Genomic DNA, 20,283 nt, shown 5'->3' on the forward strand with positions numbered 1-20,283 from the left:
CCACGTTGCTGGTTTTGCAGATTGTGTCGCGCCACTTGTCAAAGGTTGGGGATTTAGTCGTTGGAATTAAATAATGACACAAATTTTTTTCTTTTTTTTTTTTGTTTATTCTAATGGTATCCTAAATCAACGATCTAGATTAAATCCAAGCTATTTTAACGGTAAAAAAAAAATCCAACGGCTGAAATTGAAAGCTAACGGTCGAAATAATATTTTAAATTTGTAATCACCTCAAAAAATAATACTTGGTTTTATTATTTTTGTGGAAAATCTTATTAAGTTGTGTGACTATATCGGTGTTTTACGAATTTGGTTTGATGTGAAAATATTGGAATTAAGTGACTTAATCTCAAATTTGGACTAAAATGTCCTTATGATTAAGTTTATGATTTTCAAAAGGAAGTACAAGAAATTGAGTGAGAACTTATAAATTTTTAGATTTGAAATTGAGCTTGATCTCACGAACGCGTAGGCGCAAATGGTTTGTAAATCCGAGTTGAAGCGAAGAAGTTATGCTCGTTTGAAGTTCCAAGGACTTAATTGCAAACCGATTCTTTGCTTATAAATTACAGAGGGACATTGTTGAAATTCAGAAATTTCAATTTGTCCCGGAGATTTGAGAGCTAATCGGAGAGGCGATTTCCGGCCGCTCCGAAGACGGCGTATGGCGGCGGTGATCGACACCAACCCAGATCGAAAGCTTGTTACCTCATGAGCATAACCCAAGAAGAATCGAGTCCATCAGATATGAAATGAAGGAACGGTGATGCCGTGACATTGGTTCGTCATTAGTGAAGTCAACTAATTCAACCAGCGGTTTGAGCCACTTACGCTTCGAATAGGACCTTGAGGTAAGAATTAAAGTTGTTTTACTCAGTGTTACGAACATTTTGGTATAGGTCTTGACCAGCGATTCTAGGGTTGGTCTGTCGATGGAATAGTGCCCTGAACCACCACCGGAGGTGGCGTCCCGTGGCTGCGCATGTTGGGGATTCTGAGTTGGGGGTTTTGAGACAAATTGTAGTCCTAAAGGTACTGAGCATGGTGGTATGCTTAAAGTGTTGAGATTCCATCGTTTGGTCGATGATCGGAGCCTCACAAATCTAGATCATTGATCGAAGATGATCGGACCGTTGGATCGTGTCCTATTTTAATTATGTTGTAGCTTGTGTTGTTAGGAGTCTGTAGGTACAGACGAATTGATTATCGGACGTCCTGATCTAGAATGATCCGACTCTTGGATCATGGCCAAATTGTTGCAGAGTGATGTCGAGATTATTTAGAGTTCATTGGTGCAATCAGATTTGAAATCTGGGGTTGTGGGACCATGGCGGATTTTTAGGGTGTCTGTTAGACACGTGGGTCCCATGGGTCCGACCCAAATAGTGACCTTTTGGACAACGGGTGTTATTGGTCATGTTTTGACGTCGACAGCATGTACGTCACAGTTTTGGAGTTGGTTGGATGAGATTTGAATGCTTTGGACCCCTAGTTGGTCCAAAGCGCATTTTCGTCATTAGATGCGAAATCTTGGATTTTGGAGTTTTTTGCTAAGTTGAGTTATGTACTTTGCTTAGGTACTGTTGAGGTTCGAGATTGAGGATTCATTGAGTTGTTGAAGACACAACTTGGATGAGAGGTGAGTAAAACCATCATAATCGTGAGTACAATCACGAATTATTACATTTATTATAATGTGACCTTGGATAATGTTAATGGCTATAATTAACATGTTGTTTGTGATTTTGTAAAATGTTTTAATTGATTTAAAGCACATGAACTTGTTCTTCAACGGTTCATGAAGTAAGTGAAACATATTTTGTTTTGAATTGATTCTTTTTATTGGAGATTTTGGTGTTGAACCATACAACATATGTTGTGGATGTATGGTGGAAATTCATTCGTGAGTAACCACATAAATATATATAATAAATATATGTTGCTATGATTGGTGTATTTGGTGATAAAACAATGTTTGATGTGAAACGACATTTTATATTGTTTTGGTGTTGGTGGATTTAGGGGAGAATACCTTGAATCCCTTCTGAGTTTGTCAGGTGGGCATTCTCGTGGCAAATAATGAGGGATAAATTACCCTAGGGAGCAAGACTCAAGAACAGTTAGAGCTCTAGTCTAGCGCTCTCTAGTACTCATGACTGAACTGTAATCATGAGTAAATACATGGTTCGGCTTAAATTGTAAAGTGGAATTTGGGTCTTGTCCTGTCAAAAATAGACTTAAACCATTCTTGAACAATTTCATAAAATTAAGGACTTAAAATTTGAGTTTGAAGGGTTGGGGGAAAAAACGGTTTGAGTCCGGGCAAAACTCAAATGGTTACTCTTTTGGGGGGACAAATTTGGGTTTAGGACCAAATAGGTTGGAGAAGACCTTGTTATGGTTCTTGATCTTTAGAGAATAAAGGTACATGAAAGAAAGTGGGAGGGGTCCAAGGGGAAAGAGAGAAGATAAAAAGGAAGAAAATCTTCCTTGCCAACAAGTTCTCTTTCATAACTTATTAATCCAAGTAAAGTAGAAACTAAATATCACTAAGTTGTTAAAATATACACTTTGTTACTCCTTTCCATAAAAATGAATTCAATCTAAATATTGAGACATAGGACACCCTAAATATACACCCTAAACGAATCATGCAATTTTTACTGTGCACGTATTCTGCAATTTTTCAGTGTCTCACATTCTACCTTTCTCAGAAAAATCCCTTCCTTGAGGTCTACTCAAGACACCCACACTAATCAAATAGTGTGGATACTTTTCTCTCATGTCGGACTCGAGTTCTCAAGTTGCTTCTTCAACTCCGTGGTGTTGCCATTGAACTTTGACAAGTGGTATACATCGATTCCTAAGTTGCTTGGTTTCGAAGGCCAAAATTGCAATTGGTCCTTCCAGATAAGACGTATCATTTTGCAGAGGCAAGTCGTCCCAAGACATCACTTGTTGTTCCGTACTACTCTATAATTTTCGGCATATGATTATAGCGTAGTATGGTACTACCACGTTAACATATGATATTCCCAGTCAAATTTTGTCATGTGTTCCATTTGAAAGAAAATTAAAACTATTTTTACAGATGGACTTTGAATTCCAATTTTCCCTTTAAAATAAATTTTTTTTAAAAAAAAAAAGAAAAGAGGAAAGAATACTCTAGGCAGCCAATCTCGGTAGTAAACCTACCATACCCTACCACCTCCTCCCTATCTTTCCCTTAGAGCATTTCCACTCATGGTGCCATGGTAAAGTGTAAGGGTACGCAAGGACAGACACTATTAACATAAATAGGTGGTAAGGCAAATTGTGTTTCCACCTATTACCATGACAACCCAAGGACAACCATTATTTACGTAGGGTTATTTTAATAATAATAAAATTTCAAGGTATGTATAAAAAAATTTCAACTTTTGCTTGAACAGAAAGGTTGTTATATTGTTATCCTTTAGTAAACCGCCAATTACTTCATCCAATAGAAGTAAAGGTGTAGCCGACATTCCTTCAGTATAAATAGGAATGCAATTCTTTCACTTTGAAACGCACGGCATGCATGGTTTGCATGGGAAAACCATAAGAGATAAGAAAGGGAAATACTAGAAAGAGAGAATTTGAGTGTGGATGCAATGGAAAATTGAGAATCATCTTACATTTTTTGTAAAAGCGTTAGTTTTGAGGTAGGGATATCTTGGGACCTTTGCAGAAGATTGATTTAATTAAATTTCGTGAGCTCTATATTATGTGTGATATTATACCGGATGTTCTTGATATTATATAATGTTCTTGATATAGGATATTTACGTATTGTGAACTATATGAATAATGTTGGCATAATTATATATACATTGGTGATGTTTTAAATGGTTACATTGTTGTGAGATATATGGGATATGTGAAAGACATAATTATATCATGTCATGGAAATTGGTCGGAGTTGTTAGAAAAGAGGGTAATGGAAATAGTCTTTTATGTAGTTGAGTCTAACTCTTGGCAGGTACTAGGTCTCAGGGATCCTACAGTGCACATGATTTTTATTGGATGATTCGGAATTGGCGAAAGAGAGTTAGACAAGATGACTAACAAAAGAGAAACTATGGGATGATTGAAATGGGTGTTAGTTCATATAAATAGGCATTCGGGACCAAGTGGTATAAGCATGGAATGGGACGTGCAGGTCTGCTTGTCCAGTTATATGAATTAAAGGGATTAGATGAAGAGCATTCATGCATTGTTATTAATAATGTGAAATTTGGCTGTGATTGCATGTCACTTAATTTAGTTATATCAATCTACTGTGGTAAGGTCTCGTGTCCCTACTGAGCTGTGGTTGCTCACCCATCACCCTATTTAATTTTTCAGATGAATTAGTGGGCAAGAAAAGGAATAAACCAGTTGAGGCTGAATTAGATGAGAGTGATAAAGCTTTATTTATTGTAAAGTTGTAAGATTTTTGTTCTATTTTTATAAGAGAAGTTTATTTTAAACCATATTTCTAGTTCTTTTTATTTTATTTTACTTTCTCACGCATCGGGCTCGGGGTTTTCGCTGACCCCCGGGTCCGGGGCGTGACATTATACCTTGAATTCACATAGGCATTTTGTGCAACGTAGCATGAGAATATCCTGTAGCCCCAGCTGCAGGCAACGTAACATCATTTACTTACCAATATTTTGCTCTTTTAATTAGGATTTTTAAAATTTTAGGCCCTTTTCTTTAAAAAAGCGCACAAGAAAAACACAATTGCGGAAAACCAAAAATAAAAAAAAAATTATGAATGAAATATTCCATAATACGATGAATGTAATAATTTACACTGATGAAAAAGAAGATCAATTGAGTTAAATGTAAAATTCAATTGAATAAAAAAAGGAATACAATATGAATAAATTTGTGCATATAAAACAGCAATACAATTTCAAATTAAGATAAAAAAGAACATGCTTTTCTTGCTTAAATCGATTTTGAACATTGTATTCATACAATTTTTATTAAAATTTATTCGTATTGTATGGTTTATTCTATAAGGGTAAAGAGATAAAATTGTACTAGCATGCGTTTTCAAGCATATTAAGGGCCTTTTTTCTACGTGCAATTTGAGAATCTTTTCATTTCTTTGTAATTGTATTTTTTTAGTTTGCCATTTTTGAAGTTTTAATTTATTGTCCGTGTTTTTCTCAATGCGCGTCTCAACAGTTTTTTTCCCCCTTTTATCACGAGTATAGAATCTTTTGAGGGACACTCCTTAAAGCTCACTATAAATAATTTGAGAATCCCTTTGAAACTCTGTGTGTGTGTGTAGTAAGATCGGATGCAATGATTGGGCCATCCCAAAGCATAAAAACGAGTTGCGTGTTATCGAAGACTTGTTTCATAATTTTCAACTAGCAGCAGGGCCAACGCGATTGACAGATAAGCCGACGTTAATAGCGGGTCTAATTCCGCGATAAAAGAGCTCTGTTTCCGAACAAATTTGTCCATCAGTAATGGAGATCACATTGTTTGGAATATAGGCCGATACGTCTCCAGCTTGTGTTTCAATGACGGGTAAGGCGGTCAAGCTACCTGCACCTGTCTGGTCTGATCGTTTAGCGGCTATTTCTAAGAGATGGGAATGTAAATAGAAAACATCGCCTGGGAAAGCTGCGTAGCTTAGTGGTCGGCGTAACAATAATGACATTTGTCGATATGCCACCGCCTGTTTACTAAGATCATCATTGAACTCTTTCAAGTCGTTGAAAATTCAATAAACTCGACCCAACCCAACCTAGAAAATATTCCTCTCTATATTGATGATTTTTGACAGGACCCGAATCAAATTCCGCTTTGGAATTCAAGTCGAACCCTGTGCGTGTCCGACACTTGGCAAATGTCGGGCACAAAAGACCTATTTGCCCTTTTTCTTAAAATTTTGACCTTGACTTCTACCGAAATTTCGGCAGAGTCTCCCCTGTAATTTGCTCAATCCCAAAATTTTCACCTGTCAGAATGAGCAAAATATCTACACAACCAACTGCCAGCACTTCAATAAACATGCCAAAAGTTCCATTCTCACTCTAGGGTAATATATCATAGCAATTTTGATAATTTACGAATCACTTAATTGTTTTACGTACCAACACTTTTGAACCAGAAAGCGCAGGAGTCACGATGGCTCGGTGGTGGATGTCTTGAGCACGCTACAGCCTGGGGGCACAAAACAGTTGAAAGTGTGAGTGGACCAAAAATAGAGGTTCTTAAAATATCTAAGAACATACTAACCCCCATTGTAAGAATAGTGAAATAAATCTAAATACGTATTCTGAATTTAAAGCATACTAAACTCAAGGCATTATATGTAAATCATATTCGAACTCAATAATTCTCGCATAAAAGCAATGAAATCAAATACAGTTGAGTAAAACTGAATATCTAAACTCTCTTTGTAACATATTAAAATCAACGCAGATTCATATTTATAGAAATATATGAAATCGCTTTCAAGAGTAATAAAACTTGCATGAAAGCATTAAAATTTAAATTCACATAGAAACACTGAAATCAAACCTGCATAAAAGCAATGTACTCAAACTTGAATTAAAGCACTGCAATCAGTCAAAACTACCACTCAGATGTACCCCTATAATTCCGTCAATTCCCCTGGCAGGTCTTGGCGACACACAGTCTATCCGAGCCGCAAATCCTGGAAGGATACAGGGGACTATAGTCAGCCTGATCCGCTGGCAGGTCTCGGTGACACAAAGTCAACTCGAGCCGCTCTGGCAGGATTCAGCGGACCGTAGTCAGCCCGCAATCCTGGCAGGTCTCGGGGACACGAAGTCAGCCGAGCCGCAAATCCTGGCAGGTCTCAGGACACCAAGTCTGCTGAGCTGCAAATCCTGGCATTCACGGTCCGAGCGTCCCCGAAACTCGTGAGGCAATGTCAAGTGCACTGACAGAACTGTAAATAGACTGGATGTCCGTAGACATCGGTCCATCTGAGGGTAATCACCAAAAAAAAAACGGGTACATGATGGTTTTAAAATAAATTACTTTAGGAAAGTCTGATAAATAACTGTAATCTAAAATTATGTTGCTATCTTATCTGATATAAGCCTCAAACTCTGTTTCTATAACTTTATAGCATGTGCAACTAAGCAGCATAGGATTAAGATACTTTACGGTTATAAATCATGCTCGGAAAAACATTTCTTAAAACTTATTCAAGTTCAAATAATGAAATTTATTCATAGAAACACATTTATAAAAACTCATTTATATAGAATTATATAAAATCATTTATATAAAATCATTTATGGAAGAAGTCCACTCACTCCTGATCCGAGCTCGCTAGACCTCTTGGCGGTCTCTCCTACGGGCCTGTTTGGTCCCGGGTGCCTGGGTGAACCATCATGAAAGTTTAAGTAATAAAACTGCTCGGTATAAAATGTTTAAGTAAAACCCTGACCCCCGACTCTAAAAGTGCGTGCACTAACTTTAAGGTCATTTTTCTGCCCACTTAGGCATTTTAGATGTCTAAAATCGTTTGAAAAGACTCAAGACTTTACTAAGCGATAAACTTCCACCTTGGCCGATACGGAACCCTGTGGGGTTCACGACCTCCAATGATCAATCTAAGAGTTCTTTTAAGTTATTCACCTTTAAGGAACCATATCCTGCAAGTTTGGTCTGAAACTGACGATCGGATTGACCACGATCGTGAAATCATACAATTTCCAAACCCTAGCCCCAGGGTTCGCGATTTCGGAGTATCCGGGACTCCGATTCACAATCCGTTGAATCCTACACGTTCCTAAAATTATTTGGAACAACATATCCAAAATTGACCGCGATCCAACGGTTCGGTAATATTGAACCCGGAAATCGCACAATATGGAAAATCCGTTCGGGGCTCAAACGGAATCCAAATTGAGATCCGCGAAATCCTACGCGCTCGTGACAACATAAGGATCGCAACAAGACACAGTGCCACTTCACCACCTTCGCCCATGCGCCCCAGCACGCGCCGGCAGCGATGGGTGTCTAAAGCGATTTTGGGTCGCCGGAAAAACTTCAAACCACGGCTTCAAACTCCTACCCTAGGTAAAACACTATATTTGGAGCCACTTTTGTTCTTGGACCTACCCCAAAAAGTGGCTGGAAGTGGCCGAAAATGGAGGCCGAAAATCGGCTAAAACTTCAATCTCAAAAATTCGATGGCTACACTACAAATCGATCTAATCCGACCCAACAGGCAGCTAGAACAGCTCGAGAGGTTCAAGATCCATACGTGGGTCGACGGAAATGGTGGCCGGAGGAGGGAGATCGGCAGCCTTGAAGTTCCGATGAGTTCCCGTCGTTCTTTGGCAGATTCCGGCCAGCACAGGTCATCGACGGGCGGGGGATCGGTCGGCGAAGGAAGAGGACTCGATGGTGGTTCGAATGCCACCGGTCCCGTGGCCGGTGGTGCCCTGAGGCGGCGCCAGCGAACTCTGGAAGGCGGCGGCCCGTTTTCGCGTGAGAGGAGAGAGGCTGATCGGTTTTTAGTAGGGATGGGCATCAATCCGGCCGATCCAGTCAATCCGGCCGAACCGATTATATTGGATTGGTTTGGTTTGGTTTTGACCAAAGAAAAAGTCAACATTTTGAAAAACCGAACCGAACCGGTTTGGTTTGGTTCAGCTGTGGTTTGAGAGTTTTAAAAACTGTCCTAAACCGAATCGGACCGATTATAAATCAATTTATTATTTATTTAATTTAGTTTACATGTGGCAAGGTTTGAGTGGTTATTTAAGAGTGTACCATGTACCCTGCAACACTTGATTGGACTCCAAAACTACAACTCACGGACACATCTAAGTTATCTAACCATTCTCACTCCCTCAGAAGAGCCTCTCTCCTATCTCCCTTCCTTCGTCTCTTAACCTTAGCCGCAACTCCCTCTCATTATTTCTCCATCTCTCTCTGCTACCTCTCCCTCTCTCTGCTACCTCTCCCTCTCTCTTTGTCTCTCTGCTACATCTCCCTCTCCCTCTCCCTCGACGCTAACTCAAGCCAACATGATTCGAACTCGGCGAAACCCACCCATTTGTCCTCAGCGAAATCCATCTCTACAAAACCCAAGTTCCATCATCGACCACCAGGTTATGCAAGGATTGATTATGGGAATATTGTTGGTGGTGGATCGTCATCATCAGCTGGGTTTGTAAAATATGCTAGTTCTGTCTACTACTTTATTTTTTGTATTGTCTCCAATAACTGGTTATATATAAAAAGTTAGAGAGTTGAAAAATAAAATGGTATTTTCTATGAGGCCTAATTTTTCATTTTTATGGTTATAAAATATGCTAATCTATTTTATTGTACAAAAAGACTGTAGCATACCTTGCTTTGATTTAGTTTTGTTCATAGAATAATGTATATAAAATGTTGCTTATGTGATATACTTGATGCCTGTTAAAGAAGGATACCTTATTATTAGCTTTTTCTCCTTGTTCTTTTTGTTAAAGAAGGAACAAAGTTATGAACTTAGATGCATGCTAGACATTGGAATAGTTAATCAAGTCTTGGTCGAATTTTAAACTTAAGAATCCTTTGGAAATATCAGTTATTAAATTGAGAAATTTGGTTTCCTTCTGCTGTTATTTCCTCCTTTGTCTTCTGTTAAGATAGAAGTTTTAGGCGTTTGTTATAATTGAGCTGGTTTCTCGTTTCCAGAGTTTAGCTGTTGGCCATGCAGAAGTTGAGGGGCTTTCTCGCATTACTACTGTTGTTCCTGGTACAGACGAATCAATTAGCAAGTTGGTACAGCAGCTTTATAAGCTTGCCGATATTCATGATGTGAGAATGTTTAACTACTACAAAGAATGCATTTATTTAATATGTTAAAGTAAAATTGATTCGTTCTCATCTCTTATGAATTGTGATGAATGCAATGAGTAAATTTAATGCTACTTGGTTAATGCAAATTATGTATATGTTTGTTTTGATGGAAATTGTGAACTTAGATGCATGCTAGACATTGGACAACCTTTGAATAAATGGAATGATGTTGTATTAGCCTTTGATGGAATGGAATGGAATGATATAATGGCAAAATGTTAGCATTATAATGTAAGAGCAAGTTGAAAAATGCATGGTTTTGTGTTAGGCACAAACCGGCCGAACCAATCCGAACCAAACCGATTACAAGTGGTTTGGATTGGTTCGGTTTCCATTATGATTTTAGGCTAATCCGAACCAAACCGGACCGTTATTTTCTTATTGGTTCAGCTGTGGTTTGAGAGTAAAACCGAACCAATCCGGACCGTGCCCACCCCTAGTTTTTAGAGATCCAAGTTCGCAATATTTATGGTTATGCCATTGAGACTCTTTTGACCATAACTCTTTCGTTACAACTCCGATTCGGGCCCACTACGTGTCTATGAACTTGTTTCGCCGTGCTCTACGCAATGGCACAAGAGGAATTGTCAAATTCCTTCTCGATCAAAAAGTCACCTTTTTCTTAATAAAATATTACGAAGGCAAAATTGTCTTTTCGCAAAATAAAATATTCCTTAATTTATAAATTTTTGATTTGGGTTATTACACTTTTACATTTGTTTGGTCTTTTATGACCAAATAACTTGTGAACTAAATCGAGTTAACAATACATTTACACAAATCGATTCTATAAAACTAATGTTATCAGTAAAAGCGATAAAATTCAAATCTTGTATAACAACTTCCATAAATAGCATGCCCACCTATCTTTTCATAAGTATGATCTATAAGCTCTTTTTTGGCAACATCAAGACACTTCATACAATCTATGCTAGAAAGATCCAAAGTACATTCTGCACCATAAAGGAAAGTAATGCTTGATATTCATGTATACCCATGAGCATACGGAGGTTTACAAACAACTCAAGAACATAATCCAGTTAACAACTTATGAACCCCATTTCGAATCAACAACGGATTACCATTGGATTCTGGAGCCACCAAGTAAATCGTGTTGTTTGTGTCAATTATGCCAAAGAATTTTGCATTTGAGTACTTCAAGGGACAACATGTGTTTCAAATTATAGTTCCTCGACTGAGCGGATCGTTGGCGAAGCTTTTGGCCTGCTATACGGATATAGTTTATGCACTTTGCATAGTTCGGAATAAAATTCCAACATTGGGCTAGTCCATATACCGAAAATGTTGTCTTGCTTGCTATAGATTTAGATGTGTCATTAATGACTCCAATTCGATATTCTGACTTTGGAATTAGTTTTTTTTCTATTTATAAATTGGGGAAGAATGATTCAAATTTGGAATTTTTTTATATTATCTATATATATAAAGCAAAAGGCAGAGAATGGTGAAACATTCAAAATACTGGAAAATGCCCTTGGTTAATTCAAACATTAAGAATTAAAATTATTAATTAAATGAGGATAATATGGTAAATTCACATTTTTCATATTAAAAAATTAAAAATTAGATCAGATAATAAATCCTACTTTTATGGAACATAATAATTTCAATTCTTTATATTTGGATTAACTAAGGGTATTTTTTGGTATTTTGAATGTTTCACCATTCTCTCCCTTTTGCTTTATATATATAGATAACTACTCATGTTATCTTTTCTTAATTATAAAAATAAAATAAACAATAAAAAAGAAAACCAATTCGCACATGCAAAGTATTTAAGTTGTCCAAATAATAGCTATTTGCTGGAAATTCTAATTCATCGAAACAATTATGCCCCAACACACGAACTCCAAAAGTTTCATGGAAAAAAATATATATAAAAAGATAAAAGACTTACAGTGATTAATGATTTTGACACAAACATGTTTAGTAGAATTGAACTTGGATTCAACTTAATTCCAACTTCTATTTATATGATATGTATAATGCAATTTAGTAGGAGTACTATTATGCATATTATAATATAGTAGAAGTTTGGAGGAACCCTAAACTGTAAAAAAATATATTAACCCATCCACCACTTTGGCTAACCCAAAGGAGAAAAATGGTGTTAGGATTAAAGAAAGGAAAACTTTGGCTCTTTAAGCAACTCTCATTAAATACAGATATGGCTCTTCTCCTGTTGACACGTGTAAATTTCTTTCGTCTTTTTTAACTTCTTTTTTAGCTGAGGGTAAAGGTATGAAAATTATTCTTCCAGTTCCAGCCTTAGTTTTTTTTTTTTTTTTCTTTTCCAAAATACATGCAAAATTTGGAGTGTTTCGGTTTATCTGTTCCCCTTAGGGCATGTTTACGTATCAGTAATGGGTATGGGAGGAAAGGGAATGATTTCCATTCCTGACTTCCCCTGCGTTTACTTGCAATCAGGAATGAAAAAATAAGTGGGCCCCACCTCAAAATCCGTAATCACATTCCCTCAAAACTAGGTATCAGATCGACTAGGGGGGACTAGTCGATACGATTCCCATTCCTGCTTTCTCTTATTAACTTCCAAAAATACCCTTACCACTTTACTATAATTCCAAAATAACTCAAACCCTAAAAAAAATAAAAATACACGCCAGAAGGAGTTCAAACAACTCAAACCCTTAACGTTACAACACAGCCTCCCTGGAGCAGCAGAAACTATGTAAGTCACTCCATCTATCTATCTATCCCTCTTACTCATTAATTCAAAACCCCTTTTCCTATAGCTTTTGGTTTTGGGTGAATTTTATATATGTGATGTGGTGAAAATGTGTAGGGCATTTTAGTAATCAAATTAATTTGGATTCTGATTCATGAAAATTAGTAAACAATAACAATGGGAATCAACCCCATTCCTTTACTAATTTCGTATGTTTAGTAAACAGCTTAATGGGAATGATTCTTCCCATACCGATTCAGTAGTTCCCCGATTCCTAAATTATCTGATTCCTTACTTTCTCCATTACTGATACGTAAACATGCCCTTAATTCCCTGGTGGATTGAAACCTTGATAGAAGTCCATGGTTATTCACAAAATTATTATTGTTTTTTTCGTTCTATTGTTTTATTACAAGGGGATGGAGAAAAGTACAAAACAATCTTTGTTTTGAATCCTCGAGATCATAGTTAGTAAAACACGAAACAAGTGTAATACATATAAAATATGTATTTAAACTTCTAAAAAACATATGGTATTATATAGCCATTATATAAAACAATTAAGATTTATGTTATTTATAGTTTTATTGGATAGTATGTGCAAAATATTGGGAAAACATGTGTATTATTTGTAAATATGTGTATAATGTCATTGAAAAATAAGGTATTATCGAAAATTAATATATTCACGTCTATTATTGCACAAACCAAACATGAGTTTCCCGATTATGATAACCAACATTTTCAACTATTGTAGTGACAATCATTTGCTCACATTCTTTGGAATGAACCTAGAAATGACACATCGTCAAAGAATCCATTCTATGATACAAAGCCTACCTAGTAAAAGCAGTAAAATTCATATCAGATATAACAACTTCCATAAAAACAATACGTCCACCTTTCTTGCTATGATGACTAGTATCTAGAAGTTCGTATTTTGCAACATCAAGACACTTTGTGCAATTTATACTAGAAAGGTCTCTAGTACATTCTACCGTATCATAAAGTGAATTATTGCTTGATATTTTCAGTCTCCCATTCGCATACAACAGTCAATGAACAGCTTTAGAATGTAACCTGGTTAACAACTTATGAAGTTTATATTAAACATACCAACTAGAATTGAACTTCGACTCAGTTTGATTGCCACTTCTATTTATGCGTATAATACAATTTGCATAGAAGTATTTGTAGAATCCATTTTATAAAATAACTAGATCTTGTTACTTTTACCCTTTGATTATTACATGATAGTTACATATCAATTCATATTTTGGCCTACTCGCTTGAGAAAGAGCTACTTTGTTCAATTTGTTATATATAAATATGTAAAAGCACACATCCTTATTGTAAGAAAAGTGTACATATCCTTCTTAGGGATACTGAACAACGTATTTCAACGATCGGAAGTTGAAAAAGAACCTGAACACTGTAGAAAGGCTTTATGTATATATAAATACAAAACAATCTTCCTTTTGAATCCTCAGGATTGTGATTCTCAGGATTGTGAGAAGACAAAATACTGTGATGAAAAAAGGTGAGAAGTTGAAACGCATACAAATCAAGGAGTCTCTTGTGGGACTATCTAGCAATGTGAGTATTCTTTTGCAAGCATGACTTCTTCCAAGTTTATCGTGTTCAAGGCCGCCTCATTGGTTATGGCTCTTCCTCTAAGCATTTTGGGCACCTGCATTTAAAACCATAATCTGCAAGTAATGCTTGTCTCTCTTCAAAAGGAAGGTCTTCATCCACATAAGAAATGGTAATCTGGAAAGGAATTAAGAGAGTATTTGATCAAAGTTCTATGAAAGGATATTGAAACCTTGTAAAACACACAAGACTAAAGTTGGACTTCGAATTTGGTACCTCTTCTCCCTTGGAAATAGGTTTAAGTGCAATTATCGTCGCTTGGCCATCTCTATCCTGATAATGAATAACAAGCATGAATGCAGATGCACAAAATTGATAAAGGAATGCTTTAGAAAGTTCCAAATGGCAGTTCGCTATAATAGGACTCGAAGTTAAACATACCTCCTCTCCTTTGAAGGCTTTCGCATTCGGACTACAAGAATGATTCATACAACTCTGCAGAGGATAGAAAGCTGTGCCTAATACAAAATTGGAAAATATGGGAAGTTAATTTTTCTTTTCCTGGCCACAATGAGAGAGAGACAATTAAACATCTGTCGACTATTATATTTTTCAAAACAATTTATATAACCTGCCAAAAAAGGATTTATGTTCTAGAAACACCAAATATCTCTTAATAACAGTAATAATGAAAACTTAATTCCACCATGATCTCTTGATAATCTTACTATCTTCCGTTCTCATTGAAAGATACATAAAGCCACAGCGCACACATACTGAATACCTACACAACCCCAAAGAGGTAGTCCAGCACCAAGAAGGACAAAGCAGAAAAGTACAATTGAAAGACTAAACTTTCAACACATAATACAAAGAAACTTGAAAAGAACATCATACCTTGGCAACAAACTGAATAGTCGTCGCCAAGAGCATCCAAAAATGGTCGTGTAATCTCCTCAGCTTCTTTCTGCCATGAATAACAGGGGAAAATGACATTGGAACATTCAACTTGGCAAAATGTTAGGAGAAAAATATGAATTCTAACCTTTTCAGGATATGGAAGATCGTCAATGTATAAAAAATAATCTTCCACTGGAGATGCTACAACCAAATCACTGAAACAAAGTGAAATAATAGTAAGCCCCAAGCAAATAATATGCCGTTTGAAAATGCACATGAATTGCTTTAACTGCCACTGCCAGCACCATTTTTTATCCATGCACACTTTACATATTAAATGGATGAGAGAAAAGGGAGGAATCCTTGAAAAAGTAAGACTTACAGATTATTCAACTCAAACATGCCAATTATATGCCCATAGATATTAAGGGAGAATACTGGGAAGAGTCAAGGAGTTCAAATTTATAAACTTTGAGAAATATTAAGCATGATTCTAATAAGAAACATACATCAAGTTCTAAATTGGGAAGGATACGTGATTTACATTCCTCATCAAAGATGGCTGCCTTTAGGAGCTGAAGTGACTGAAAGATTCAAATAGTGCAGTTAGAACTTATAGTAGCAGAATGTTATAGGCCATCAAAGAATCTGGTTAGTACTACAGTGGATCACGACGATTAAGCACCCACTCTGAACAAGGGAACTTATGCCACCCATTGCATTTTCATAAATAAGAATTTGATCAGCAAAATGCATACATGCACAGTTGCACTCGGAATTCAAACAAATTTCAAAATGAACTTTTGAATGTACCCACATGACAGGAGAACAAATTGCTAAGGAAACAAAAACCCAAAGAGTCACCCATAAGAAATAGTTAGGATAAGTCAAACATAGTAGTTGCAACTCAATATAGATCTTACAAGATCAGTGCGTGTGCAACAAAAATTGGATCACAAAATAAGTTAGTTTGTCCTGAAGCTCTCAAATAACAGAAAAAAAAAAAAAAACATAAAAACAAAATCAGGAGATTGTAACAGAATATAGTGCTCAAAATTGAATTTCTAATATGACTCAGTCAAGAAAGTATACCGTGAATGCCAGCTCTCTTATTTGCATCCTAAAAGCAACTTCATCAGAAGATTCAACGTCAAATGGCAACGCGATGCAGTCCCACCACCTAAGAACAAATAAAATGTCAAAAGAGAAGAGGAGAAAAGAACCTTCTTGTCAAAATTTTCAAAACTACTGCATACGTTTATTATGCAACTGTTGTCACCCAAAGTAGAAAGCCTTATAAGAGTGAAATAGTGCCACTGCTGCCAATATTTATTACATACTTGTGCGCTCTGCTATTGGAAACTCATTTCCTTTTCAATTCTATTATTAGAATGCTCACAAAAGAACAACTTAAGATTTTCTCAGACATGATACAGCAAGGCCTTCAATATATAAAATATAACTACCTTCTCTTGTGTCCCACTGACATTGGTTTCCATGCTTCTAAGAGTAAAGATGGATAAGGGATGCCTGAAACATTAGGCTTATTCTCTTGTTCTTCAGAATGAGCCACTTTCAACTTCCTATACTTTAATATGGAGGAAGACACTGCCTGAAAAAGAAACCAAGGAACTTGATTGTCCAAGATTGGATTTATATTATATCACATGATAGGAGACCTATTGGGGATGACAAGAAAGACATGTAACACATAAGGTACCATGTAGTATTCAAATAGTATGACAGCAAAGTGATGCTCACTACCCATATCCTATCCATTCTTGACTGAACCATGCCAAAGTCATATCATGACAAACTGAGACCAACTAGTCTGCAAGTACTAGATCACATAGTCCTGCTAGAAGTTCAGGCCTTACAAGTAGAAGACTGAAGTTAAAACAGAAGTTTACAATAGAATGGTACCTTTGCAGCAAGGAGGAATATATCATTTGTGTCTGGTAAAAGCAAAAGAACCAAAAAAAAAAAAACGGGGGGGAAAGAATTAGAAGAGGATAGAGGTATAAACTATAAGATTGTAGAGAAGATATAACCTACAAACTCATCTTACCATTGGCATGCTGTATAAATTGTACAAGTGCCTCCCTAGAGACTGCTTCTGACTTCTCCCCAGTGCAAAGTAAGGAATGAGATAAATCCCAGTCAGACTCTGCACATAGCTTGCTACAAGATATTGGCAACACTATGACAAGTTATTTATTTGGTCCTTCATGCCCAAAGACATTAACCAATGGAAGGAAGGTTAAGCTCACTTTTACAATGCCATTGTCATAGTCCAACATGCTTCAAACAGAAAGGGAAAAAGAAAAAAAAAAGTTGGGTTACCCACCTGCAGTAGTAAGCTTCTCCACAGCCACCATGACATGGAACAGCCGGAGGTAACGGGAATTTATCAGAGTATGGCAATTTGATTCCACCATTCATTAAAGATTCAGCAAACCCTTTAGGAAGAGGAACTTTCTCTTTGCAACTGGAACTGCTAGGCCCAGAGTCTCCCAAGTCATCATCTTCAGATGAGTAGTCAGTTTGACAGCAACCTTGGCTGGCAGAAACTCCCAACTCTTGCAAATAAAGTCTCCTTCCAATTTGAAGCTCAACAGAGCCAATGAAACGGAAACAGAAGCTACACACTAGACAATCAATCTGCAACCCAATTGAAGTAATACAATGAAAACTGATAACCGATAACTGAAAAGACCCAAAAGCAAAAGATAATATTTTTCATCGAAGAAAGGTAGTATACGAGACCTTGTTGGAAGAATGTTGAAGACCCACAAGCATTTGGTCCTTGAGAAGAAGCTCTCCTTCTTTGAAGCCCAAGTCAGCGTAGACACCTGAAGATCAAAGAGCAGATTATAAATTGCATTAGCCAAAGCAGAAACGACTGATGGAAATTTGAAAAAAGGGGGTGTTACGTGTGTGTTGGCTTTACCCTTGCCAAACTCTCCATTTTGTTTGATTTTGATGCCATAGCAATGCCTGTTGCTGGATTTAATTTGTTCATCCAAGTACTTGTCAACTTGGGCAGGTGAAGGAGGTGTAAGAAGAGCAGAGATTTCACTGCGCAGCTCTGCATCGATTGTACAATCGCAATCCATCGAAACACACAGAGTAGAAAGAGAAACACGTAAGTTGCTGAATGCAAACGGCGGCCAAGCGGTGGAATTGCGTTTCCTTTTGGTGTTATAACGAGTCAAACCCAAATTTGTTTTCTTTGTTTTTCGGTAGATAGAGTCGAACCCACCAGATTACCCAAGCTAATTTTACCGAAAAAAATAAAAACTTTGAGAAATTCAAGTAATATTTTCATTTTTTTTTTCTTCAAGATATGATTTTACAGTAACCTTCTTTTTCACTTTAATATAATTACATTTTTTTTTCTTTTAATCAAGCTATACTCTAAATTATTTTATTATACGAGATATTAAAAGCGAAATTCGAGATGGAGAATTTGAACTTGAGTGCAAGGAGGATGGACTCACTGGCACAAACCACATCTGCAAATTACTAGTGTCTTCCGGAAGACTTTGTTTCTCATGTGAGAGAATGTGAAAGACTTTGTTTCTCATGAGAGAGAATGTGCCCATGCTCACTGAGAAACATTACACACCGCCAGAAATTTTGTACAAATAATCTCAACAGCAGTACCATCCATCTTCCATTTTCTAAGTGCAACAAGAAAATTTGACAAACCATTCACCATCAAATTTCAAAACTTTCAACTTTATAACATGTAACACCATAATTATTGTCAATGTTGGCAACAGAATCCTTTAGCTGAGTAAATTACAAGCATTAACAATTTCACAAAACTTCTAGTTGGAGTTTGGATTTGATCCAATATATTACACAAATTTCAAACAAAGCGATATCCCTTGAAATGGTGGGGTGATACAGAGCAAGTCTATCTGACTAGTGACTAATAACAAGTTAACAACAGCATAAGTACACCGAGACACGAAAAACATTTAGCATAAATAAGCTGGAAAAAGAAGAACCCTAGTAGAAACCTAAAGATTATATTTGTATCTTTTATTTGTTGGATCATCAAACACATCCAAAGTACTGTTCCAAGGATGGGGAGTTGAACACATTAGAAGCAGCCCGTTCAGTTCTGGTCGGAGAGATGTGAAGCTGATACTTGATAAACCTCTGCAACCAATAAATAAATGAATAATTCAGATGACAACCATGGAAATGAATCTATACATCAGAACATGGGGCATGAGATTGAAGAATGACGTGTAGAAAAACAAGGTAAGCAATAAGAATATACAGATAATTGAAAGATGATGTCAGGATTTGTGTCGATATGCCAATCTGGTTCCAATTGGCGAACAAAAGATGTTCGTCCATTCTCTGTGCTACAGAAGAGAACCTGCAAACAAATCACAAGGATTATGTAGATAACACATGAAATTGAAGAAGAAAACAATAACAGCATCCCAGCAAGTTGAATGTATGAAATAACTGAAATATCATTTCATCAACTAGTCTTACTTTAAGACTTGTAATTGTAAGTTGGTTTTCAAATATAACAGAGATTTAAACAAATAAGTAAGATAATACTAAGCCAATCAGAAAAGCACATCTTAACATACTCAAAAAACATCCTTCAAATGCCTATTGGAAATGGTGATGTTCCACTTCAAGTGTGGGACAAATTTCAGTCAATTATCACCTATGCAAACCATATTATTTATTCTAATTTGTAATTCTTTTATAACCGAGTCAATGATATGTTTTGATAGTTTATTGTGGAAGAGGAACTGCCCATGAGCATGTACATGAACCCCCATTTCAAGAGAGGGTCGCCCGCTGCATTGGTGAATGTCAAAGAGCTTCCCGTATCTTCATGCAGTCGCAATGCCAGGGCAGGGAACATGAATCCTCCTCCATCTATAAGAAAACTTGATATGAAGGTTGACAACTTGGGTCGAGAGCTTCGGGAGGAGCTTAAGGGTGTTGAGTCTAAGTTGGTGGAGAAGATGACTTCTGTTGAAACCAATATTTTAGATGCAATAATGAAATCAGAGTAAAGCTTTTGCTAACAAATAGAGCTATGAATATTGTCTCCCCAAACTTTGTTGTGGTAATGGATTATCTCCCCAAACTTTGTTGTGGTAGTGTTTGGATTTGTGTTAATGTGTGGGTGTGTGTGTGTGTGCCTTCTATTCCCTTATCAAGTGGAATGGAGCTAC

At 36.7% G+C, this 20,283-nt stretch overlaps 1 protein-coding gene and 3 long non-coding RNA genes across 5 annotated transcripts; 2 read left to right on the forward strand and 2 right to left on the reverse strand.

Annotated features, from left to right (window-relative positions):
* Positions 415-4,493, forward strand: LOC109947843. Of its 2 annotated transcripts, none has more exons than XR_002270615.1 (3): positions 415-851; positions 1,578-1,639; positions 4,001-4,493. It is a non-coding gene; the product is annotated as an uncharacterized LOC109947843 (long non-coding RNA). The 2 variants fall into 2 exon arrangements; XR_002270614.1 differs by having other exon boundaries at positions 417-851; positions 4,366-4,493.
* On the forward strand, positions 8,945-10,080 carry LOC109948231. Its single transcript, XR_002270837.1, has 2 exons — positions 8,945-9,183; positions 9,700-10,080. It is a non-coding gene; the product is annotated as an uncharacterized LOC109948231 (long non-coding RNA).
* LOC18784116 (histone-lysine N-methyltransferase ATXR2) lies at positions 13,867-18,453 on the reverse strand. The gene is made up of 14 exons (XM_007215256.2): positions 18,015-18,453; positions 17,831-17,916; positions 17,412-17,725; positions 17,133-17,245; positions 16,988-17,019; positions 16,531-16,676; positions 16,157-16,244; positions 15,600-15,648; positions 15,447-15,501; positions 15,210-15,279; positions 15,062-15,131; positions 14,606-14,682; positions 14,441-14,497; positions 13,867-14,341 (listed from the first exon to the last, which is right to left on the reverse strand). Exons 1-14 carry the CDS (start codon positions 18,178-18,180, stop codon positions 14,231-14,233), a joined length of 1,434 nt encoding a protein of 477 aa, XP_007215318.1. The 5' UTR covers positions 18,181-18,453; the 3' UTR covers positions 13,867-14,230.
* LOC18782022 lies at positions 18,862-19,456 on the reverse strand. Its single transcript, XR_002270877.1, has 2 exons — positions 19,359-19,456; positions 18,862-19,234 (listed from the first exon to the last, which is right to left on the reverse strand). It is a non-coding gene; the product is annotated as an uncharacterized LOC18782022 (long non-coding RNA).

This window comes from Prunus persica, chromosome G3 (genome assembly GCF_000346465.2).
Source record: "Prunus persica cultivar Lovell chromosome G3, Prunus_persica_NCBIv2, whole genome shotgun sequence".
Taxonomy (NCBI): domain Eukaryota; kingdom Viridiplantae; phylum Streptophyta; class Magnoliopsida; order Rosales; family Rosaceae; genus Prunus; species Prunus persica.